The sequence below is a fragment of the Ursus americanus genome, chromosome 16 (genome assembly GCF_024610735.1).
Source record: "Ursus americanus isolate L20-20 chromosome 16, mUrsAme1.1.p, whole genome shotgun sequence".
NCBI classification, from domain to species: Eukaryota; Metazoa; Chordata; class Mammalia; order Carnivora; family Ursidae; genus Ursus; species Ursus americanus.
The window spans coordinates 6,298,438-6,324,728 of NC_142142.1; the positions used below are offsets into that span (position 1 = coordinate 6,298,438).

At 40.2% G+C, this 26,291-nt stretch overlaps 2 protein-coding genes and 1 pseudogene across 2 annotated transcripts in view; 2 read left to right on the forward strand and 1 right to left on the reverse strand.

Annotated features, from left to right (window-relative positions):
- The window catches only part of LOC123782525 (uncharacterized), a 382,057-nt gene that overhangs the window by 133,934 nt on the left and 221,832 nt on the right, over positions 1 to 26,291 (reverse strand). The gene's annotated exons all lie outside the window — the stretch shown is intronic.
- Positions 4,905 to 15,717, forward strand: LOC123782568 (olfactory receptor 51F1-like; annotated as a pseudogene).
- LOC123782534 (olfactory receptor 52R1-like) lies at positions 21,171 to 22,115 on the forward strand. The gene has a single exon (XM_045782749.2). It carries the CDS (start codon positions 21,171 to 21,173, stop codon positions 22,113 to 22,115), a length of 945 nt encoding a protein of 314 aa, XP_045638705.2.

Genomic DNA, 26,291 nt, shown 5'->3' on the forward strand with positions numbered 1-26,291 from the left:
TCTCTATCTCTGTCAAATAAATAAATAAAATCTTTAAAAAAAAAAGAATCATAAAGTACATGTATTTTTCCCATCTTGGAATCACTTCATAAAAATAGTATTTGTGGGAAATGAAGTACAAAGGCATGTATAGATTCATTAATAGAAAAAGATTCCGGGAATATATCTAAATGCTAATAAATTGCAACTCAATACTGAGACTTGTGGTATTTTAATTTTCTTTTTTTTTTTTTTTAAAGATTTTATTTATTTATTCGACAGAGATAGAGACAGCCAGCGAGAGAGGGAACACAAGCAGGGGGAGTGGGAGAGGAAGAAGCAGGCTCATAGCAGAAGAGCCTGATGTGGGGCTCGATCCCAGATCGCCGGGATCACGCCCTGAGCCGAAGGCAGACGCCCAACGGCTGTGCCACCCAGGCGCCCCGGTATTTTAATTTTCTTTTTGCACTTTCATGTATTTTAAAAAACTATCCTTGATTGAGAAAGTAATTTTAGTATGAGAAAAAACAAATTCAGACAAGAACAGAAGTGTACAGAAAAGGTTAATTCAGTGCCAAAGCCTAGGGGAATAGAGTAGGCAATCGGACAGGATGAAGGACTCCAGAATACAGCAAGTTCCAGAAAAGCTTGAAAATCTCCATGAAAATTGCTGCCAGAATCACAACATTTTGAGACTGGTAACAGGGAGCATTTGGTAGGGTGAGTGTTGGTCTCTCCTTCCAGAAATTGCCTGTTCCCTGATGACAATGGACTGCACAATGAAGAAGTTTTGGAAAAAAAGTGAAAAAGGAAATTCTCTTCTGAGGATAGGTGTATAATTAAAGGTAGTGAGAAAGTCACTAGAAGTTTGAGGATTTGTCAATATTTAATTCCCTTTTCAATTAAAATGTTAAGCTGTTTTAGAAAATTATATATTTTCTGATTTTTTCAACTTTATTGTGGCGTACTTACACAAAAAGGTGCATATGTTTGATGTATGCATTTTGATGACTTTGGACATATGCATACACATATGATAGCATCACCACAAACAAGGCAAAACCATCTATCACATTTACTGCATCTGTGTATTTGTCCTCCTTCACCACTCTCCTGTCAAAGCCAGCAGTAAGGAAGATTCTAGAACTCAGGCTCTTATGTTACTAAAGCCAACATCAGATGGAGGTGCTTCAAGAGTTAATCGGGAACGTGTTGCTTCTCCCAGGAGAAACAGCTAGAGGAGCCTAAAAGTGTCCCCAGAAATGAATGGCTACTCTGAAGGAGCATTTTCATGATTTCCAAATATTAGAGATGCAAAGGGATCCTGATCCTGTTCTCAGCAAATCAGTTACCGATTGGGAGTCCCTCTTTTTTTCTCTTAAAATAAGCTTTGTTGCTGTTTAACTTGTGACAATAAAATGTAAATATTTTAACCCACACTTTGAAGAGTTCTGACACATGCCTCCCTCTGTAGCTACCAGCCCGATTCAGACACAGAACATTTCCCTCACTTCATAAAAGGTTCTCATGTCTCTCTGGGGTCAATCACCCCCTCTCCACCCCAGCCAGGAAAACCCTGAGCTAATGTCTTTCACTATAGATTAATTTTTCTCTCACTTAGCACTTTGGAAATGAAGTAATAAATAATACATTCTTTTGAGTCTGGTGTCTTTCACTCAGTATAAAGTTTTTCAGATTCAGCCATACTGCTGTACGTATGATAAGTACGTTATTTCCTGTTAATTCTGAGTAGTATATTCTATTTTTTCAACATACCCATTGCGGTATTGTTACCATACCATTTCTTACCTTTTTCCCTTGCTTCAGCCTTTCTAGCCTTCTACCAAACATATCTACTTCTTATCTGTCCAGAGCTTTGCTCTAACTCATCCTACTTCCCTCAGTTGTTATTTTCTGCAACATTCTAGGCTCCTCTCAATATCCTTTAGGTCTCAACTAATACCCTCCTTATCAGTAGGATGTTTCTTAAACTGTGTAATCCAACTAGTTCTTGCCGCCTGCAATTTTCTTTCAACCCAAATATCTGATTTCCTCCCTCTCTTAACACAATGTGTAATTATTTAAATTACTTCTTCACCATCTGTTCCTCTGTCTGGAATATAACTTCCATAAAAGTATAGGTATTCACTATTCTATCCCCAAACCAGGCTCACTACAGAAAACTACTTACAGGAATGAACGGTTAAACGTTTACATGGGCCTGGTACCACCATCACAACAATTCCACTGCTGACCACAAGATGGCATGGGCGGGTCCATTTTGGCTTCACTCCTCCCAAATGGGACACCAGACTTTTCAGTCCTAAGCCTCATTCCATTACTCCCATGGAAACTCTGAAGGATGTTGTTTGTCAAAGAAGATAAATTTGATATATGAAAAACAATTCGTCCCTCATAAACTTCTTTTTATTAACAAATATTTGGAATATTTCAAATTTTGAGTCAAGAATACCGATTGAGCGATTATGTTGCCCCAAACATTCTGTAAGAAGATGGGAATAGCATGGAGAACAAGAGAGATCGGCAATCAGAGAACCTAGTTAGTAAGAAATAAGCAAAACAAGCACACTGGATACCTACAATCCCAGCTCCGATAGGAAAACTCATTCCTTAGGCCGTGCAGCTCTGTCCTGGTTAGAAGTAGCCTTAAATATTCTGAATCAGTGGAAATAGATGATTGCCTCCATTCCAACCTGAAGAACCAGTGGACAGTGGGTCCAGGACATCACATCTGTAAGTAATTTCAGCATCTCTGTATTCATTTCCAAAAACTCTCAAGGGTGTCCTTTGAGTGAGGGATCGGATTTCCCATTTGTGAGATGGGCAGAGTCATCTCTTCTCTTCTCTTGGGGAGCACACACCTCTAGGTGACCTACTGACTAGGAGAGGCCAGGCAGAACTAAACAAAAGCAGGTCAGCTTCTCCTGGATTTTGAACATTACTCAGAGCCCATCTATGCCGTCTGGCCTCAGTTCTGGAGAAACTTCAAGAGGAGAATAATGTTTCATCAGTATTCTGTATTCTGCACAGAGCGAAACACCTTGTTATTAGTACGATGGCATTTTACACCAAAATTCAACAAGCATTTCTTCATCACTTACTATGAGCCAGTACTGCATTTGTTGCTGTGGTTATGTACATTACAAGTTCATAGTTCATGCTACATACCTCTCCTCCAAGCTCTCACAGCACCTGCTACAATCTGCTATTGTCACACTTTTATACCCTGATGATATGATGGTGTGTTGACTATTGATTCTCAGTCTGCCACTCCTGAAGTCACTGACTAGTCCTGTCTAGCTTTTGAGGCTAAAACTCCCACGGTCAGAGAAAGAAGAAAAGGCCAAGGAGGTATGATGCCTCACTTTGCAGAGCCTTCACCTCATCCCCATCCCAGGTAAACCTGGAGTCTCAGTCTTTGGGTTCCCATATTCAAGCGTCTACCTTAGGTACAGACCATAGCAGAAAGACGTAGGATTCACTAGTTTCTGGAAGCCCTCCAAATACTAGCCTGATATTTCTTACAGGGCTTTGATGCCCGCAGGTGCCTATGTACACGTAGGTAAAATTATCTGGTTCCATTTTGTAGATGAGGAAACAGAAACCACGTAATCTAAGTAACAACCTGGGGTATATTTAGGAGCCAGCATATATAGAAGAGCCAAAAAATGGGGGTGGAGGGGAAGAAACAAGCTAAGAAATTAAAAAACAGATCTCCAGATCAGGTATAGGTCTTAGGCTTACAAATAAAGAGCTATGGATTATACAACTGTAAAGAGGAATTTACATGATAATCCATATTATTGATGCCCCTGGAGTTGTACAAAACTACACCCTAGGGGAAGATTTAAAAAGAAATCTGTGCCCATTTCTTGAATGTGGCAGCTTCATTTTAAACCTCTCATGTTTAAAAGAGGATTCATGGTAGAGGCGAGGGGATAGAGTCTGGATACCTGTGCAACAGGCTCCCCATTTCAACTGGCTTCCTGAGTGGAGTAGAAAGGGCTCCATGGGTGTCCTAACCTGATCTGCAGTAGTGGTCCTCTTACCACCAGGAACAGAGCAGTAAAACAACACAGGGACTGCAGCAGGAATGGGCAAGCCAGACATCAGAAAGGAAAGATCTTTGAGGGTAGAGAAAACGTGGCTCTGGAAAAGGAATGGAGTGGTCCAGCATAAGACAGTATAGACTCTGGCTCAGTTGGGTTGGTGGCCTTAGTGTTCAAGCCAGTTTTCTGGAATCCACATGGGAGAGGCAGTCATTCATTCATTGTTTTAATCATTCAGTAACTTTTCAATAGTGACTTTTCTGTGTGTCTTCCATCTTACTACTCCTCAACAGCTAGGTTTTTTATTGTCTTTCAACTGCTTGAGTTTTCTTGAGGGCAGATGCCAAATCATTCTTAATGTTGCATGCCCAACACTCAGCAGTCTGCAATGGGGCAACGCTTCAATATTTGTTAAATGAACAAACAAGGGAATGATGAATACTGCATTCTGAAAAGGTCTCATGTAGGATTCTAAAAAAACTATTTCATATAAACCATTTTAGGGGTTCTCTGGGAGCTCTCACTTTCATAAGGCACATAAACACATGAATCTAAACTGCAATATTGGGTTACTGACTCACTGGTAATAGCAATGCTTCAAGGAGAAGCTACTGAAGAAACTAGCCCTGAGGCAGCATCCCTTGCCCTGAATTTCCCAGAAATTAGGCCTAAGAGTTCCCTAGAAGTAGCAAAGGAGTGAGAGAAGCACTACACAAAGTCAGGAGACCTGGGATTTTCTCCCAGCTCTTGCCTTTCTTCTGGGAGTGATTGGGCAAGTCTCCACTCTTCCCCAAGTTAGAGTAGGCAGTTAGATAGGCTTTTGCAGGATATCTAGAGGCCCCCAAAGGAGAAATCATGGCCAGCTATTGGAAAAGTCAGGGGCCTGTCCTGGCAGCACTCCACAAGAAGCCAGATCAAACCAGACAGGCCCAAGATAAGAAGGCCAGAGACCCTGACCAAGTAAGAGAAAAGAGCCACTAAGCCTTGCTTTTTCAGAAATCCCCTCCCCAAGAAACAAATATTCCACTCCCATAGTCAACATATGTCAATAAATGACAGAAACCAAAACACTGAGTTGCACAGCTGTCCCTTGAACTTCCCACTCTCACAGCTGCAGTGTGCTCTCTCATAACCTCTTCACTTAGACCACTCAACCACTGTGTCAGGTCAGTCCATGAATTCTTTTCTTGCAATAAAACTAAGCCTTCCCCCACCCCCCAAACACCCTGACCACCACCCCCTCTACAACATCCTTAGGATGGGTTGGGCAGAGGCCTCTTCAGTCTACCAGGCAACACAAGGAGAAGGATGGGCAAGACTCTGATGAAATTAGATATCTCTCCTTCTGTGTCTCTCTTTCTCCCTCTAAAGGGGTATTCTGAGACAAAATCCCAATGTGTATGGGGATACTCCACACCAAAAAGCAATTCTTGGGACACCACCTGGTATATCCTACAGTTCAGTTCAGGAGTTAGCATCAGATTCCACAACTTAAGGGTTCAATATTACAAGAGTAGACCTCCCACCCCATTTCGGACATCATTCACAAGAACAGGTTCTTCCCTATGCTTCTAATATAGTGGCTATAAATCAGAGGTTCCCATGACCCAGTCCTTGGGTTTGATTAATATGCTAAGGAAACATACAGAAGTCACAGAAACATTTTACTTAGGAGAATACTAGTTTATTATAAGGATATAACTCAGGAACAGCCAGATGGAAGATATGCCTAGGGCAAGGAATTGGGAAAGAGCATGGAACTTCTATGCCCTCTTCATTGTATTATGCTCCCTAGTCTCCATATATTATTCATCAACTCAGAATCTCTGGGAACCTTGTCCTCCTGGGATTTTTTATGGATGCTCCATTACATACCCACAATTGACTGCTTAAGTCATTGGACATTGGCAACTGGATAAAACTCTTGCCCCTCCCTCCATCCTTGGAGGTCTAGGTGGAACTGGAAAGTTTCAACTCTCTAATCACAAATTGGTTCCTCTGGCAACCAGCCCCCATCTTTGGGTGGGGTCTAAAGCTCGTCTCATTAACATGACAAAAGACACCTAATGGCTCTTATCACTCAGGAAGTTCCATGAGCCTTAGGAGCTCTGTGCCAGAAAAGGGGACAAAGCCCAAATACATATTTCTGAGTATAAATCACAACATCACACCTTCCTTCCTTCTACCCATTCTCTTCATTTTTCAATTTATCTTAATTAAATCTGTATAAAAGATCAGAGTGTTCAGATATGGCCATGGACATTATGAAAAAGTAATTTCTTTCTTTAGATGCAATAGACTTTTATGAGTAGTAAAGGAGGAGGATCAACATAGCATTTATTGTGACTCCTTTCCATCGGGAACCTTAATGTTTGCAATGTTTATTCTTCATTCTATATCTTATTAAGACAATTTTCTGATCACTCAGGTCTCAGAGTTCCCAGTCTTCCCAAAAACAGTATGCGATTATGACTCGGTTAGTCCCTTCAGAGGGTAGGTCCCTTCCCCAACAGCAGTTATCTTCAGATGCTATCACCAGAGGCTGCATCCCACCCACTTCCTGGGTCTGTCCAAGGCAGGAGGATTCTCAATTCTGGATCTGTTCCCTGTTCTCTATCAGCTATGCTGTGGCTGTTGTGAAAAGCAGCTCCCTTCTTTGATGTGGCCTGCACATCTTGTATCTTTTCCTGGCCCTGCTAGCTCTCATGGTAGAGGTCCTCTTACTTCCACCTCACCTAAGAGGTTGTCCATTTTATTGGCTGCAAGCCCATAAAATGAACTACTATAACTGCCACTACTGTGCTGGTCTGCTTGACCCACACTTTCTCCTCTGTCAGTCAGGGGTGGCCATGTGCGTTGGGTACTAGATGTGACAATCTGCTTTCCATGTTCATTTGCTCATTTTGTTCCAATAATTGGCAGCCAAGCTGGGAAAACCTGTGATACCACAAAGCGTGCTGTGCGTGAGCCCCCATTTCTTCATGATCTCCTGGTTGCCCTTCCGCCTCAACCACATCATCCCCTAAGACCTGTTGTGTGCATGTGGCTATGCTAAAACTGGCAAATGCTGACACCAGACCATACTTACGGTCTCTTGCGGCCTTTGTGGTTTAATCTGAGAGATTTGTCATTACAATACCATATGTTATGATACTGCAGGCCATGCTCTAGCTGCCCTGTGGAGAAGCCCTGCCCAAGGTGGTTGGTACACATGCCTCTCACATTTGTGTCATTCTGTCCCTGGATATCTCAGTGCTCTGCTTCTTCTTCCATTGCTTTCACCCCCATGTATACCCAGAATGGCTCCAATCTCACCACTCAGTGTGTCCTACTGGTGCCTTCCATTTCAAAACCATTCCATGTTATCAGTTAATTGCGAACCCCATGTCGCAAAAAAAGATATGTTGGAGTATCTCAGAATGTGACTTTATTTGCAGATAGGGTCTTTACAGAGGTAGTCCAGTTCAAATGAGGTCATTTTGGTGAGTCCCAAACCAAAATGACCCGTAAATTAACATAAAAAATGGAAATTTGCACACGGAGATATGCACACACAGAGAACACGTGAACACAGAGGCAGAGACTGAAGTGATGGCTCTAGACGGAGAGAAAAAAGAACATTTCCTAACTATTTTGAGAGGCCAAAAACTTTGAAAGGGTATTGCAAAACAAGAAAAAATGAAGTCAAATCTCTTGTTAACATAGAGGCCAAACTACCAAATAAAATATTATTAAAAATAATCCAGCAAAAATACAGGACAATCATTTAATGTATTCAATCCATTAATAGAATAGAAAGAAAAAACTATGTGATTCTGTAGTAAATTTGAAAAAAAAAAGATGAATTCTGATAGATACTCATTTTAACTTAGTAAACTGGGCAGAAACTTCCTCATCAAAAACCATGATTAATGTTAAAATGCTGAAAATATTCTCTCTGAGTTTGGGCACAGGAAGATACCTACCATCACTAATTTTATTTAACTTAGTGTCAGAGACCATAAGAAGTACAAGATGGCAAGAAAAGTAAAGGACTGTAGCATTGTGAAGGAATCCAAACAAAACAAATTATTTACAGATGACATGAAATTGCATTTACATAATAATCAGAACAAACAGGTATAGCATTAGATAAAATAATTGACATAAGTAAGTGATTATTAGTGATTAGTATTATTAAGCAAGATAACTGCATACAAGAACAATATTAAAATATCAATTGTATTTCTACATGTATCAACAACAATTAATTAGAAAATAAGTTCTCACATGATATCATATAATAAAATAGCATCAGAAATCATACAACTTAGGGGGTGCCTGGGTGGCTCAGTTGGTTAAGCGTCTGCTTTTGGCTCAGATATTGATCTCAGTCCTGGGATCAAGCTCTGCATTGAGCTCCCTGCTCAGTGGGGAGGGAGTCTGCTTCTCCCTCTCCTTCTGCCCCTCCCCTGCTCACCCCCCCCCCCCAGCTCCTGCTCTCTCTCTCTCTCTCACTCACTCTCTCTCTCCCATATACATAAATAAAATATTTTTTAAAAAAAGGAAGAAATCATAGAATTTGGAATATATCAAAAAACTTTGTGGAAGTATCAATAGGAAAACGATTAAACATTAGTTGGAGAAATTAAAGAAGATATACAAATACAAGGATTTATCACATTCATGAATTACTAGGTTCTATGTTTTTAAATACATAGGCTCTTCCAAAAATGGTCAACAGATCTTATTCAACCCCAATCAACTCCTAGGAGGTCTTCCTTGGAAGTTATGCTGAAATTCGCATGGAAAGGTAAAGGATCTAGAATGTCGAGGCACTATTACAGAAGAAGAACTCTGAAGGGCTAATACTACTAGGCAGCAAAGCATGTTACAGACAATGTAGTATCAGTGCAAGGAGGGGAAAATAGATAATAGGGCACAACAGAAAACCCCACAGTAACCATGGTCGTTTGACAAGTACTAAAAGGGATTCCATGGTGATGGCAAAAGAATGCTTACTTCAATAACTGCTGCCTGATCTGTGGATAGCCACATGGAAAGGAAAGGCAAGAATGAGTAATGAGGAGGTAAAATGACATGATTGGATAGAAAATAAGCAAAAGACTTGGGAAGGTCAGGCTTTGGTCAACAACCACAGAAACAAGGAACTTTCTGTTGTGGGAATAAGTTACAGGTAGCACCTACCTCTTTGCTCACCATTCTAATTGTGTCATTCGTATTGTTTGCAGGTACTTCTTATAGAAAATGAAACTTGTCATTACAGAAACAAAGTTTGGAAAGGCATTTCCTAAAAGGAGGTATCCACACAAGATAAAATATATCAGAAGGTCTATTTGATTACTCACAAAGAAGATGCAAATTAAAACATTAGCAAGATACCAGTAAACATCGACCAGAAAGACTAAAATAAGCAAAAAACATAGCAATCACACCTACAGAGAAAAATGTGAATTAACTCAACTTCTTGCCCTAATAGTGCAGGTGCAAGTGCCTATCATTGGAAAACTCCTTGGTCATGTCTACTAGCGTTTAACCCAACAATTTTCCTCTCAGGCTTGCAACTATGCTCAATGCATCCATATAGTTCCTGAATGCCAAGGAAAACAATGCTCACAGCAGAATTATTGGCTATAGAAAACAAAACCAGGAAAACCACCAAATACCCATTAACAACCAAATGGATAACTTAATTGAGGTGAGGTATAGCCATGGGGTAGAACATCACACAGCAATGAAAATGAAAGAACTATAATTAGACATAACTATGTGAATGAATTCCACAAACATAATGTAAAGCAAAAAATAACAATAAAATATTAAAGAGCCAGATGTAAAATATTACATTTAAATATAGCACTAATCCATTCACTTACAGTTCAGAAACAGGCAAAATTAATCTATTTTGTTAGAAGTCAGAAGAGTGCTTGCCTCTGAGGAGAGAGGAAGAAAGATTGAAAGATCTGGAAAGGTGGCTTCTGGGGTGCTAGTAATTGCCTGTTACTTTAACTGGATTGTGGTTACACCAATATGTTCAAATGGGGAAATCCAAGCTGTACAATTATGGTGGTACCCTGTAATGTGTGTTATACTTCAATAAAAGGTTTACTTAAAATAAAACTTTGCCATTAAACTTTCGACTGGGGCAAAAATTTTAGAATCTTTAGACAAATCTATGTTCAAATTTTACCTCTGATTCTATCTATCTAAAACTTGACAGGATCCTTCACTTTTTGATTCTTCATTTCTTGACATATGAAGTGAAGATATTGCTGTTTACTTGCAGGCAGCTACTGGAATCAGTGAGATAATTAATCACGTCGTGCTCAGTAAATGCAATTAAGAAGGGAAGATCCAGAGAGGTTTATCAAGTTTTCCAGGAATTCCAAAGAAGTATTGGAAAAATCAGGATGGGGTCCCTAGAATTCCATCCTAGGACTGTTACCTTCAAGAGTAATTGTATGAACAGACACTTTTCCAATGAAGACATACAAATGGCTAACAGACACATGAAAAAATGTTCAAAATCATTAGCCATCAGGGAAATTCAAATCAAAACCACACTAAGATACCACCTTACGCCAGTTAGAATGGCAAAAATTGACAAGGCAAGAAACAAAAAATGTTGGAGAGGATGTGGAGAAAGGGGATTCCTCCTACATTGTGGTGGGAATGCAAGTTGGTACAGCCACTCTGGAAAACAGTGTGGAGGTCCCTTAAAAAGTTAAACATTGAGCTACCCTATGATCCAGCCATTGCACTACTGGGTGTTTACCCCAAAGATACAGACGTAGTGAAGAGAAGGGCCATATGCACCCCAATGTTCATAGCAGCAATGTCCACAATAGCTAAATCGTGGAAGGAGACGAGATGCCCTTCAACAGATGACTGGATTAAGAAGTTGTGGTCCATATATACAATGGAATATTACTCAGCTATCAGAAAGAACAAATTCTCAACATTTGCTGCAACATGGATGGGACTGGAGGAGATAATGCTAAGTGAAATAAGTCAAGCAGAGAAAGACAATTATCATATGATTTCTCTCATCTATGGAACATAAGAACTAGGAAGATTGGTAGGGGAAGAAAGGGATAAAGAAGGGGGGGTAATCAGAAGGGGGAGTGAAGCATGGGAGACTATGGACTCTGAGAAACAAACTGAGGGCCTCAGAGGGGAGGGAGGTGGGGGATGGGATAGACTGGTGATGGGTAGTAAGGAGGGCACGTATTGCATGGTGCACTGGGTGTTATACGCAAGTAATGAATCATCGAACTTTACATCAAAAACCAGGGATGTACTGTATGGTGACTAACATAATATAATAAAAACACATTAAAAAAACAGAGTAATTGTCTATCCTTCCTCTATACCAAATCAAATAGAACTCAAGTCAAAAGTCCCAACTTCCCAGTTAATGCTAATGTGAAGTGAGGACTGAATATGACTGCATTCTAATAAACATGTTCTATTTTGCCAGTGTCAGTGCAGTTATTATGGAATTTAGATAAATGACCATTTCTTCATTTGTAACCAAAGAAGAGTATCTTTATTTCTAATATGCTAACAGGAATTGTTTTTACCTTTAAAGTGTATGAATTAAGAATGTATTTCATAATCAACATATATAACCATTGTATGATTTTTCTTTTCTTAAAGCATGTTAATAAATCAAAGTGTTTCTTATAATTGATTGCACTAAAATCAAGTACCAATGGTATTGAAATAAATACAAACATTAAGTAGAAAAATGGTGTTATATATTTTTATGTTTAAAAAATTTTTAAATATATCTCTAAGAATCATGAACCTTTGCTTTACCCCCCTCCTAGTAAAAGAGGTCCCACTGTGGTTACCAGAGGTGGTATGGGGTGTGGGGAGGAGGAATTGGGGGAAGGTGGTCAAAGTACAAACTTCCAGTTGTAAGATAGGTAAGTACTAGGATGTCATATACAACATGACGACTATAGCTAACACTGCTGTATGATACGTAAGAAAGTTCTGAAAGAGTAAATCCTAAGAGTTCTCATCACAAGGAGAATATGCTTTTCTTTTTAATGCATCTATATGAGATAATGGATGTTAATGAAACCCATTATAATCATTTCACAATGTATGTAAGTCAAACCTCATGGTGTATACCCTAAACTTATACAGTGAGGTGTCAAGCATTTCTCCAACAACCTGGAAAAAATTAATAGTAATCTGAGCTTCAATTTGCACTATAACAAAGTGGTGATAGAGATATGCCATGCTTAACCCTCTGCATTCTCATTTGTTATCCAAAGAACAACAATGATCATTTTAACTTGCAGATGTGTTCATGTCCCTTAGGGATTAAATCCCTCTGCTGTTCTCTATTGTTTCAGAATAAAGACGAAAGGCATGCTTTCCTAGGCTCCAGCCACAGGGCTTCTTTCAGATTCTTTCATCCTCAGGGTCTTGAACATGCACACCTTTCGCTTGAACCATATCTCAAAAAAAAAAAAAAAATCTATTTATTGACAACTTGCTTTCATGCTTTCTTTTGGTCTTTGATCTTTTTTCCTTCCTTAATTCATGAAAAAATAATTACTACGTGCTTACTTCCTTCAGTTTATTGAATCTTTCTTTTAATACAGAACACAAGAAATGAGATGCTAAATTAAGAATATTAGATGATGTATATAACAGATCTGTCCCTGTGCCGGCCTTTTCTCACTCAGTTACGTTGCTTCCTTTCCTTTCCCCTTCAGTGGGCTTCATCCAAAGCAGGAAAGATGTGGCTAATGTCTAAGCAAGAGTGTTCCTGTAGTGAGGTTCTTCTCAAGTGCATGGGGTCCCGGAGGAAATCACACGTTTTTCTCTGTGAAGGATGAGGAGGCCCCACTGGGGCTAGGGGTCCTGCTCTTGATATCTCAATCATCTGGGAGCAGCCGTATAAATGGTACTTGGCTCCTACAAAAAAAGGTTGAAATTCTCCCCCACCAAGTGTCTCAGAAACAGTGCAGGCACTCTCACTTCTCTCCTCTCTGATAAGGTCCTGAGAGGACAAAGTAGCATCTTCCTCCCCTGAATAGCAAGTAAGGATACAAAGACCAGAAGAAGAGAGGGAGAAGCAGGGAGACAGAGAAGTGGGGGAAAACTGGAGTAGGAACATGAAAGAGGAAGAGGGAGTACTATCTCTTTCCTTCCTCTCTAGGCTTCCTGGAGTAGTGGGGAGGGAGATGGAAATGGGAGCGAGTGAAGGGGAATATATCCTGCAGACACTCTTTAGAAGTCTAAAATTAACAGGAGTATTCAAACTTTCCCCTGAAACTGAGAATCATGAAAATTTTCCTGGCCTCATTCATGTTGAGATGCAGACATACATATCAAGGACAGCAACGGCTAAGGGCTGATACTTACCTTGAAGAGAGTCCTAAATTTAGGGAGACATCACAAATTCAGTAATGGTGATTATAAAATTTTAGTGCAATATTCTTAAAATCTAAATTAATTTTTAATCCATGATTAATAAAATATTAAAATTTTATATAGAGACCAGAGCCACACCAAGCTATATTAGAGCCCAAGGCAAAAGGAAAAATGTGCACTAGTAATTTTTATGGAAACAAGCTCATCGATAGTACTTGGAGTATGAACTTCTTTGCTTATCTCATTTTCAACTGAGAAAACTGGCATGTTGGAAGTTTTCTCCTGCATAAGTGAGGATTCTAAACGATTTTGAACGGATTTTAGATGAAATAAGATTTAAATTTAAAACAATGGTATGATATTTAACACAATTACTTTCCAATTTTTCAAGTATTTTATCTTATTTATTTATTTATTTTAATGAGAGATAGCAGAACAGGGAGGAGAGGGAGGAGCAGGCTCCCTGCTGAGCACGGAGCCTGATGCAGGACTCCATCCCAAGACCCGGGGATCATAACCAGAGCAGAAGGCAGACATCTAACCAACCGAGCCACCCAGGCACCCCTCAATTTTTCAAGTATTTTAATGTTCAAGAAAAGATTAAGTACTAAAAAATGCATACAAACATGTACATATGGGTGCATATTTTTCATTTTGCCACAAACTCTGCTGTGGTTTAGCACCACTCTAGTCTTTATTTAGAATTGAGGGCTTCAGAGGGGAGGGGGGTGGGGCACTGGGATAGGCCGGTGATGGGTAGTAAGGAGGGCACGTATTGCATGGAGCACTGGGTGATATGTGCAAATAATGAATCATGGAACACTACATCAAAAACTAAGGATGTACTGTGTGGTGACTAACATAACAATAAAAAATTATTATTAAAAAAAGAATTTTGATGTTCTGTTCATCATGGATTTTTGCATTAATATTGATTTCTTAAATATTGCGCAAAATGTTATTTATCTGATTGGTAAACGTTTTATAGCACCCTTCTCATATTTCATGCCCAGGACAAATGTCTTACTTACCTCACCCTAGTTTCAGCCCTGATGCTCATAGCATGTGCTAAGCATGATTTAGTAGGAAAAGTGACAGCTTGGAGTCCGAAAGACTTGTCCTTTACTTGTATTCAATGAATTAACTTAACCTGGCTGAACCTCTACTTACTTATCTGTAAAATGAAGATGATAGATAAGAGCTAACTCTAAAGTAGCTATAAGGACGACATAGAATAATTAAAACAAGTATTAAATGCCCGACAGATAGCTTTGACTCAATGACATGTGTCATTGCAGGAACGTACTGGAGGCGAGTGCCACCTCATGCAATCCAGCAAGCTATCCATTGGTAACTCCACTCCCCCAACTTTCTTCTTGACTGGAGTTCCAGGGCTAGATGCTTTTCACATCTAGCTTTCCATCCCTTTTTACTTCCTCTGTGTGGTTGCCCTCTTGGGGAATAGCACTGTCCTGTATGTGGTGATCACAGACTCCAGCCTCCACCAGCCCACGTACTATTTCCTCTCCATGCTCTCTGCCACTGACTTGGGAAACACTATTTCTTCTCTTCCCACAGCACTGGGTGTCCTCTGGTTCAATGCCAGGATCATCAGCCTAGCTGCCTGCATTGTGCAGATGTTCTTTTGCATGGATTCACCCTCATGGAATCCTCTGTACTTTTGGCCATGGCTTTTGACCGCTTTCTTGCCATCTGCAACCCCCTAAGGTATGCTGTGGTTCTGACCAACTCTAGAATGCTCAAAGCTGGTCTGCTGATTTTTGTATGAATGCTGGTCGATCCGATGCCCTTGCTCCTGCTCCTTAGGCGGTTACCCTTCTGTGGTCCTAATGTGCTCTCCCACTCCTATTGCTACCACCCTGACGTGATTAAGGGTTCTTGCTCAAGTATCAAAGTTAACAGCATCTGCAGCTTTGTCCCTCTCATTCTGACATCAGGTATAGATATTCCCTGCATTTTTCTCTACTATGTGCTCATCATCAAGTCCATCCTCAGCATTGCCTCCCCACAGGAGAGGCAAAAGCCTTTTGGCACCTGTGTCTCTCATGTTGGTGCTGCTGCCATTTTCTACATCCCTTGGATCATTTTGACTTTGGTCCATCACTTTGGTCACAATGCTTCTCCCTACGTCCATACACTGATGTCAAATCTCCACTTCCTATTTCCCCCAGTGCTAAACCCCATCATATATAGTGTGAAAACCAAACAAATTTGCAAAGTTTTCCTCAGTCTTCTTCCAAACACAGACTAGCCAGTATGACCATGCAAGACCTGGATAGAGATAGTCTTTCTTCCTTCCTTTCTGCAACATTTTATTAAATAATATTAGGCTTTCCTTAGTGATGGTAATATAAGATCATATAAGAAACATCCTTGACCTCACAAATAGTTTATATAGTCTAGTGGCCAGGACATTAAACTGAATAAAATAACAATAATGAATAAGAAGTAGTATCACAGGGGCACCTGGGTGGCTCAGTCGGTTAGGCATCCAACTCTTGCTTTCTGCTCAGGTCATGATCTCAGGATTGTGAGATTGGGATCCTCATGGGGCTCTGTGCTCAGCACAGAGTCTGCTGAAGATTCTCTATTTCTCCCTCTACCTTTCCCTCACTCTCTCTCCCTCTCTCTCAAATAAATAAATAAATAAATAAATATATTTTTTTTAAAAAAAGTAGTATCACAGAACTATATGGACACTGAAGAAAATATCTAAATCACAATGGAGACTCAAAGAATCCTTAGAGGAAGTAACTACTTGGACTAAGAAGCATGTGAAACAAAGATGGAAAGAGCTGTCCAGGCCGAGAGCATGGCACTGTGAGGGCAATGAACTATGACGGAGCCCGAGACACCAAGAAATTATATGTGGAGTAAGGGGGGTGTATTATGGGGGCAGAAGGAATAAGGTTGTGAGTGAGATTATAAAATAATATTTTTGTTAGGTAAAGTTAAAATGTGGAAACTGAAAAAAAAAAAAAGAATGAATTGGGAAGCTTTCTTAGATTCCCTCTTAGGAATATCCATTGCGTTCTAGAGAGAAACATTCTTCCTTTAGACTCCTGATTTAAGGCAATCTTTAAGATACCTTATAGTCTTCTGTTACCCTTCCAGTGTAAGTTTGGACTACTTCATAATAACGTTCACTCCATTAATGTCATCTCATAAGTTTTCCTCCATTTGTCCTGGTTTATATGTAGGACTTATTTCCGGTATTATGATCTACTATTTCTAGACTTGAAATGGATTATAAGATTTCTAGTAAAAGGTCAGATCCTTAAGTCCTAAAAGGCAATAGCTAAAATCATAACATTACAAGAGCTCCACCAAGGAGAAGACAGAATTCAAGCAAAGTTTAGTGACTAGTCCTCTCTCCTAACAATATCATTTCCAAATACCCTCCTTCTTCTCCCTTCACAAAATCCTCTGATATAAGATATAAAATATATAAAGGGATGGTCAAAATCGGGAGGAGAGTATGAAATATTTCACTATAGGAAAGATATTTTTGTGCCTTATATCTTCTAGAAAAATTTACATCTTAAAGTGTTGGGTAGCTCATTGGCTTTAAGAGGACTGCAGCATTTCTGAGCTTACTGTAAACAGAATTGATTTTTTTCCTTAGCTAAATTTCCTCAAAAGCAGCAATGAACTGAAATTAACAATGGAAGACAGAGAAATGATAAATTAATAGAATTGTAATATTAATTATGTACATGCAAGCTTCTGGTACTCTGTAGTGGGTTTTATTATACCCATCTATACACACACTGATGTATAATTTCACACTACCAGGTTTGGAGCTCAGTATAGCCTTCACAAAGCACATGGATGCAGTGCCCTTGTACTTCAGAGCCAAGTTATCATATTATATACATGTACTTAATGCAAATGGTTACTCACACCTGTACAAACACACAAGGTTATACACACATTCACATGCAAATCCAGTCCTTACAGATGTTTATTAACATACTAAAATACACACATCAACAAATATATCTACACACTTTCACAATGTATAAAATATCTTTTCAATTGTAAATATACATACTCAGGACTTAAAAAAAGATATGTGCATGCAGATAATCTCATAATTGTGTATTTTCAACAACACACATGCTTTCCCATGCATTCACTTCCCCAGCCTTTGCTTTTGTGTATACAGAAGAGAGAGGAAAGTTAGGGGTTAATGCTTCCAGCTTTAGTCTCTAGTCTCAGAGGAAGCCAGACATTGAGGCAGAGGGGCCTACCAGGAGGGGGAGAACTCATGCTTGGGGAAGGGAAAGGCCAGACTTGAACACGTCTTTAAATAGGTCCCAATCTACAGTCTCTGCCAAAAGCTGAATCACAGGAGCCAGTTAGAGCTGCTCATGGTCAGAGATGAAGGACAGCTCAAGGTGAGTGGTTTCCTTGTGCCTTAGTCATCTCTGCATTTCCCACAGAACAGTAGGACTCACAGAGGCTCCAAGACAAGGCAAGTTACACTGTGCAGAATGGCTTGACTCACTGGGGGCTCCAGGTCCAGAGATCCCTGACTTCTGGATTTCCTTCGTAGATGGGGAGAAGATTCACTGCTCACACTGTGTCCTCCATGGAAATTCTAGAAAAGTAGGAAGGCTGCCTCCACACAATCCCTCCATGAAGAACACTGGATCTGAATCCTACCCTACTCCAGCATTATTGCTCTATGCCTGGGTTTTAGACACCCCAAAGTGAGAAAATGCTCTAAATTTCCCTGAAACTATTCCTTAGCAAAGCTCTCAGCCCATTTATCCTTGACCCCTCAGGCCTGAACAACACAGCTAACCTGATAGACGTAACTATCTCCACGTAATGGTGGAGTAATTGAAGGACAACAGAGCCAGTGGTACCAGCATGGATTCAAACCCACACTCACAGATGAAAGCTGAGCTCCATCAATGTAAGAACAGCATTTTTATAACCATATTTTCTGATCCAAAGGCTTTGCCAAGTTCTCACAAGTTAGATTATACATTTACAGAAGAGAAAAATCGACTCTGAAGATCAGTGTGTGATCACCCCAGTGATAATGTTGAAAAAGATGACTTAATTCCTTCTGTCAGTAAGCACTAGGCTCACTAGAGGTCTAGCCCATGTGGGGCAGCAACAAGGACATACTGAAAAGCAGGAAAAGGGGGAAGGAATGTTGGGCAAGAAGGGAAATTGCTCTTCTTTTCCTACTCTTGAGGGAATTCATATACCCCGGCCTCCACCCAGCAGCAAGTTGATAACATGTGCCTGCCTCAGAAATAGGATTGCAAACCTCACACACTTCACAAAATGATCCAAGATTGGTAAACTCCCAGTCCACTCCACATGACTTAGAGCCTTCTCTCAGCACAGGCTGAGTGCATATGTCTGAAGATTCACTGCTAGAACACCAGATTCAAAGGGGTTGTAGGTATAGAGAAGAAAGTAAAGCACCTGTCAAGAACCCCCATCTCCTACTTCAGATATGGGTCCCAGGTCACCACATGAGAGAGACACCACTCCAAAAGGAGTGTGAAGACAGGTGAGTTCCCCATTAAGCCTCATGGACAGAGACTTTGTGAGAGTTAAAAACAATTAAATGTAAATGCTTATGGTGTTATATTTACAAAAATGCAATGTCTTCCACAATTAATTGAAGAGATTATTGTGCACGTGGAGAAATTGCAGGTTTAGCACGAATCTTCACCAGTACCCAGTGCAAGAATGAAGATGGTCTCAGCATGTTTTCCAGGTGCCCGTCAGCCTCAGTGACCATGTCCTCACAAATGGAGGGTGACATACAGGAGGCAGAAGGGAGGGAGAGAGGAAGACTCCGGTTCAAACAGCACATATAACTGGAAGAAGAAGCCAGGCAGGAGCAGATAAAACTAGAGCCCTCGACCCCAGATAATGTGTGTGTCTGAATTTTCACCGCAACCTGGATAGGAATATTTGTTTTGAGCAAACCTGTAGCTATTATCAAGGTAGGATAGGAAAGCTTCCAATGTAGAGCAAGATTTGTAAAGTATGAGCTCCATATCTCTCATAATGTTATAAAGCTAGGGAAAATCAGTAAGAGGTTAGGTCTACTTGGGATATCAAAGAAACTCTAATTTTTAGGAACCATTAGGCCTGGTTGAATGAAAAATTCATTAGTCCCAACAGGTGATTTGTTATGGGAAAAGATACTCTTCTGTCTGGGTGCTTCAGTTATGGAGGAGACTCAAAGATTCAGGTCAACTGAGATGAAAGAGTGAAAAGGTGTCTTTAAGAACCAGGTAAGCTTTTGTGTCATGGACTCCTAGGGAGGTGTTAGTCACCAGAGGGATCCAACAAGATCGCCCATGTAAAGCAAGTATAGGCAGAGGAGGGCATTCAGGTCTTTCACGGCCAGCACAGCAGACTCTAGCATGAGAATTATGTATAAGTCTCTTGTGGCTGTGGTGCCAAAGTAGTGTCTAAAAGGTTTCTCCAGGGGTGCCTGGGTGGCTTAGTCAGTTAAGCGTCTGCCTTTGGCTCAGGTCATGATCTCTGAGCCCTGGGATCCAGCCCCACATTGGGCTCGCTGCTTAGTGGAGCCTGCTTCTCCTTCTCCCTCTGCAGCTCTCCCTCCTTGTAGTCTCACACTGTATCACACTTTCTCTCTCTCAAATAACTAAATAAAATCTTCAAAATAAAATAAAATAAAAGTTTTCTCCAAGGATTTTAAGATATGGATAAGCAGTTAAAAAATCCATTCCCACTGAACAATGACATTTATGTGTTATTTGCTCCAGCAAATGTTTATTAAACCTCTACTCTGTGCCAAGCACAGAGGTGCTAGGCATGGTGCACTGTTCAGAATTCACCTCATGAAAATTTACCATCAAGACAGGCTTTAGAAAACTATAAGCTACAGAACAAATCCAGCTTGCAGGCTGTTTTTAAAAATAAAATTGTATTGGAATGTAGTCCCACTCACACATTTCTGTATTGACTGTGGCTGCTCTGAAGCTACAGGGGCAAAACTGACTAGTCACAATGGAGGATGTATAGAGCACAAAACCTAAAATATTTATGATCTGACCTTTTACAGAAAAAAGTTTGCTGGCCTCTAATCTAGGAGACATACGCTAAAGATAATAGGTTTAATTACAGGTGTACAATTGTCAGTCCGTTATCCTCTAGCCCAAATTCTCCTGTTACTCCTAGAGGCAAAGCTAACTCAACATCACTACATACCTTGCTATGAGCCATTAAGCCAAAGTGTTTTCCAAACTGGCTTCCTACCCTGAAAAGCTGCCCAAGTGGCTTAAACGAAGGGCTGGAAAGAACCTATGGGAACGGTTAAACAAGTCAGTTAGTTCTGAAGGATAGGAGGGCAAGAATGACTATTACTGACATTATTTGTCAGGATAGTTTTCCCTTAGCAGATTCTACTTTCAAGGAAAATATTGATTCTTCAACAAAAATCACACTTGCAGCTAGTATGCTTTGATTCCACTTTGAATGACATAAATATGAACGAAGAATAAAGAGTAGCATCACTTTATGTGCAAAAATCTATTTATTAAAACAGTTGAAATTCTTCCAGTTTAACATTAAGCCCACTACCCTATTATTCAGTTGAACCTTTCAAAATATTAGAAATAGTAATAATTACTTATTTGATTATTCTCATGTACAGAGAGTAGATTACCTTCACAATGGAGACAAATTAACCTTTCTGTGATGCTGGCCTCAGGAAATACCTCTTCACATCCTCTATTCTTCATCCTACTTGGGATCCCAGGACTTGAGAATTACCACTTGTGGATTGCCTTTCCTCTCTGTGCCATGTATCTTGTGGCTATAGTTGGCAATATCATTGTCCTTCATATAGTCCGAACTGACCACACTCTGCATGAGCCCATGTACCTCTTTCTAGCCATGCTGGCTATCACTGATCTGACCCTCTCCTCTTCCACCCAACCTAAAATGCTGGCTATACTCTGGTTTCATGCTCATGAGATTGAATACCATGCCTGCCTCATCCAGGTGTTCTTCATCCACGCCTTTTCTTCTGTGGAGTCTGGGCTGCTCATGGCTATGGCCTTGGACCGTTATGTGGCTATCTGCTTCCCACTCCACCACTCTACTATCCTGACCCCAGCTATGGTGGGGAAACTGGGAGCAGCTGTGATGATGAGAGGGTTGCTGTGGGTGAGTCCCTTCTGCTTCATGGTCTCCGGGATGCCCTTCTGCCCCAACCACGTCATTCCCCAGTCATACTGTGAGCACATGGCTGTGCTGAAGCTGGTGTGTGCAGATACTAGAGTCAATCGTGCATATGGGCTCTTTGTGGCCTTCTCTGTGGCTAGCTTTGATATCATTGTCATCAGTATATCCTATGTGATGATTCTGAGATCTGTTCTGAGGTTGCCCTCTGATGAAGCCCGGCTCAAGGCTTTTGGCACATGTGCTTCCCATATCTGTGTCATCTTGGCTCTTTACATCCCAGTCCTCTTTACCTTCCTCACCCACCGCTTTGGACATCATGTGCCCCGAGTGGTACATATCATGTTTGCTAATCTCTATCTACTGGTACCTCCCATGCTCAACCCCATCATCTATGGAGTTAGAACCAAGCAGATCAGGGACAGGGTTATTCAAGGATGTTGTGGAAAAGATCCCTGAGCCAAGGGTCACGGGATCACAACCAACCCCACTGCCCCACTCTCCTGGCACATCACATATCAGAACAAAGTCATCTCTGCGACAAAAGGCCAGAGATTAGCAACCCTACAGAACAAAAGGAACAATTTTCAAAATGCCCAGAACAAGAGCTTTCTGACATGTGATTGATCGTAAATACTGAGTTGACTAATCTTCATCATCACAAGAAAACCATAAAAAAATATGTCCACCTATCACATAAGGAAAGATTTGAACAGAATCCCATCTTCCATAGACCACTAAGGTGAAAATGATTTTTTTTTACCCTGGAAGGAGAAGTATAAGTTCCTATACCTTGTTAAGAAGGAGATTAGAACTTTCCATCAAAACAGTTAAAAAGTATACGTATTTTTCCATCTTGGAATCTCTTTATGAAAATAGAATTTGAGGGGAAAAAAAGTACAAACACACATAACAATGAATCATGGAACACTACATCAAAAGCTAATGATGTACTGTATGGTGACTAATATATCTTAAAAAAAAAAAAAGCCCTAAGAGAAAAAGAATAGATTCACTAATTATAAAAACAAACACGGAAACGTACATATATTGATCCAGAAGACCCAGATGAAGAATGAGCAACTGAATATCATTTATCGTTTAACTAGTATATTTGCAAAATGCATGTAAAGATGTGAAAAATGATCAATATATAATGATAAAGAAAATTACATTTGCCGATAAGGATGATACCAATTCTAAAAAGAAATACATAGGCATAGAAAAAGATTCTGGGACTACATCTAAATGCTAATAAATTACAACTCAATACTGAGACTTGTGGTATTTTAATTTTCTTTTTGCACATTCATGTATTTTTAAAAATTATCCTTGAGAAAGTTTTAGTATGTGAAAAAGTATTTGAAACAATAACAAAAGTGTATAGAACAGGTTAATTCAGTGCCAAAGCCTAAGGGAATGGAGGAGGTAGTCCGAGAGGATGAAGGACTCCAGAATACAGCAAGTTCCAGATAATCTTGAAAATCTCCATGAAAATTGCTGCCAGAATCACAACATTTTGAGACTGGTAACAGGGAGCATTTGGTAGGCTGAGTGTTGGTCTCTCCTTCCAGAAATTGCCTATTGCCCGATGACAGTGGATTGCAGAGTGAAGAAGTTTTGGGAAAAAATGGAAAAGGAGATTCTCTTCTGAAGATAGTTATATTGTATTGTTAAAGGTAACGAAATACACTGTAAATCTGAGGATTTGCCAATATTTAATTTCCTTTTCAATTAAAATGTTAAGCTGTTTTAGAAAACTATATACTTTCTGATTTTTTCACTTTATTGTGGTGTACTTACACAAAAAGGTGCATATGTTTGCATATGTATGCATTTTGATGACTTTGGACATATGCATACACACGTGATAGCATCACCACAAACAAGGCAAAATCATTTATCACATTTACTGCATCTGTGTATTTATCCTCCTTCATCACTGTCCTGTCAAAGCCAACAGTGAAGAAGATTCTAGAACTCAGGGACTTATGTTCCTAAAACCAACATCAGATGGAGGTGCTTGAAGAGTTAATCGGGAACATGTTTGCTTCTCCCAGGAGAAACAGCTAGAGGAGCCTAAAAGTGTCCCCAGAAATGAATGGCTACTCTGAAGGAGCATTTTCAAGATTTCCAGATATTAGAGATGCAAAGGGATCCTGATCCTGTTCTCAGCAAATCAGTTAATGATTGTGAGTCCTTCTTTTTTTCTCTTAAAATAAGCTTTGTTGCTGTTTAACTTGTGACAATAAAATGTAAATATTTTAACCCACACTTTGAAGAGTTCTGACACATGCCTCCCTCTGTAGCTACCAGCCCGATTCAGACACAGAACATTTCCCTCACTTCATAAAAGGTTCTCATGTCTCTCTGGGGTCAATCACCCCCTCTCCACCCCGGCCAGGAAAACCCTGAGCTGATGTCTTTCACTATAGATTAATTTTTCTCTCACTAGCACTTTGTAAATGAGAGAATAAATAATACATTCTTTTGAGTCTGGTGTCTTTCACACAGTATAAAGTTTTTCAGATTCAGCCTTACTGTTGCATGTATGATAAGTAGATCATTTCCTGTTAATTCTGAGTAGTATATTCTATTTTTTCCACGTACCCATGGAGGTATTGCTACTGTTGTAACCAATTGTTACCGTTTTCCCTTGCTTCAGCCCTTCTAGCCTTCTACCAAACATATCCACTTCTTATCTGTCTAGAGCTTTGCTCTAAATCTTCCCATTTCCCTCAGTTGTTATTTTCTAGAACATACTAGGCTCCTCTCAACATCCCTTAGGTATCAACTAATACCCTCCTTATCAGGACATGTTTCTTAACCTATGTATCTCAATTAGTTCTTGCCCCCTGTAATTTTCCTTCAACTCAAATATTTGATATCCTCTCTTAACACAATGTGTAATTATTTAAATTACTTATTCACCATCTGTTCCCCTGTCTGGAATATAACTTCCATAAAAGTATAGCACAGGTATTCACTATTCTATCTCCAAACCAGGCTACTCCAAAAAACTACTTACAGGAATGAATGCTTAAATGTTTATATGGGGCTGGTATGACCATCCCACAACAATTCCACTGCTGACCACAGAATGGCATGTGCAGGTCCATTTTGTCCTCCATCCTGCCAAATGGGATACCAGACTTTTCAGTCCTAGGGCCTCATTTCATTATTCCCATGGAAACTCTAAAGGATGTTGTTTGTCAAAGCAGATAAATTTGATATATGAAAAACAATTCATCCCTCATACACTTCTTTTTATTAACAAATATAAACTATTTTATTAACAAATATAAACTATTTGGAAATTTAGAGTCAAGAAATACCGATTGGGCGTTTATGCTGCTCCAACCATTCTGTAAAAGGATGGGAATAGCATGGAGAACAAGAGAGACTGGCAATCAGAGAACCTAGTTAGTAAGAAATTAACAAAAGAAATATACTGGATACCTACAATTCCAGCTCCAAAAGGAAAACTAATTTCTTAACCCATGCAGCTCTGTCCTGGTTAGAAGTATCCTTAAATTTTCTGAATCAGTGGAAACAGATGATTGCCTCCATTACAACCTGAAGAACCAGTGGACAATGGGTCCAGGACGTCAAATCTGTAAATAACTTCAGCATCTCTGTACTCATTCCCAAAAACCAACAAGGGTGTACTTTGAGTGAGAGATTGGCTTTCCCATTTGTGAGATGGGCAGAGTCATCACAGTGCCTCTCTTCTCTTGGGGAGCACACACCTCTAGGTGACCTACTGACTAGGAGAGGCCAGGCAGAACTGAACAAAAGCAGGTCAGCTTCTCCTGGATTTTAAACATTACTCAGATCCAATCTTTGCTGTCAGGGCTCAGTTCTGGAGTAGTTAGTTAAGCTTTAGAAGGATTCCTGGAGGCCAGTAAAGGAGAAATCATGGCCAGCTATTGGAAAAGACAGAAGCCTGTCCTGGCAGTGTTCCACAAGAAGCTAGATCAAATAGACAGGCCCATGAAAAGATGTCCAGGGACCCTGACATAGTAAGGGAGAAGAAGCACTAAGCACTGCTCCCCCAGAAATCCCCTCCCCAAGAAATAAATAGTCCACTCCCTAGTCAACAACTGTCAATAAAAGCCAGAAACCAAAACCCAGAGTTGCACAGAGGTCCCTTAGGCTTCCCACTCTCACCACTGCAGTGTGCTCTCTCTTTCATAACCTCTTCACTTACACCACTCAACCACTGTGTCAGGTCAGTCCTTGAATTATTTTCCTGCAATAAGACTAAGACCTTCCCCCACTCTCATCCCTGCAAAATCATGGGGACAGGCTAGGCAGAGGCCTCAATGCCCAGGGGTATCTCCAGTCCACCAAGCAACACAAGGAGAAGGATGGGCAAGACTCTGATGTAGTTAGGTCTCCCACTTTCTCTGTCGCTTTCTCTGTGTCTCTCTCCCTCTATAATGCTAATCCGAGACCAAATCCCAGTTGTGTATGGGGGTATACCACACTAACAAGCAATTCCCAGGACATTAGCAGTGTACCTCACAATTCTGGAGATAGCATTAGATTCCACAACTAAGAGTTCAGTCTTACAAGAATGTAACTCCAACCCCACTTCAGACACCAATAACAAGAACACATTGTTCCCTATGC

What these genes read in the sequence shown, in the direction of transcription:
- LOC123782534 (XM_045782749.2), top strand. Translation starts at nt 21,171, where the DNA reads ATGCTGGCCTCAGGAAATACCTCTTCACATCCTCTATTCTTCATCCTA.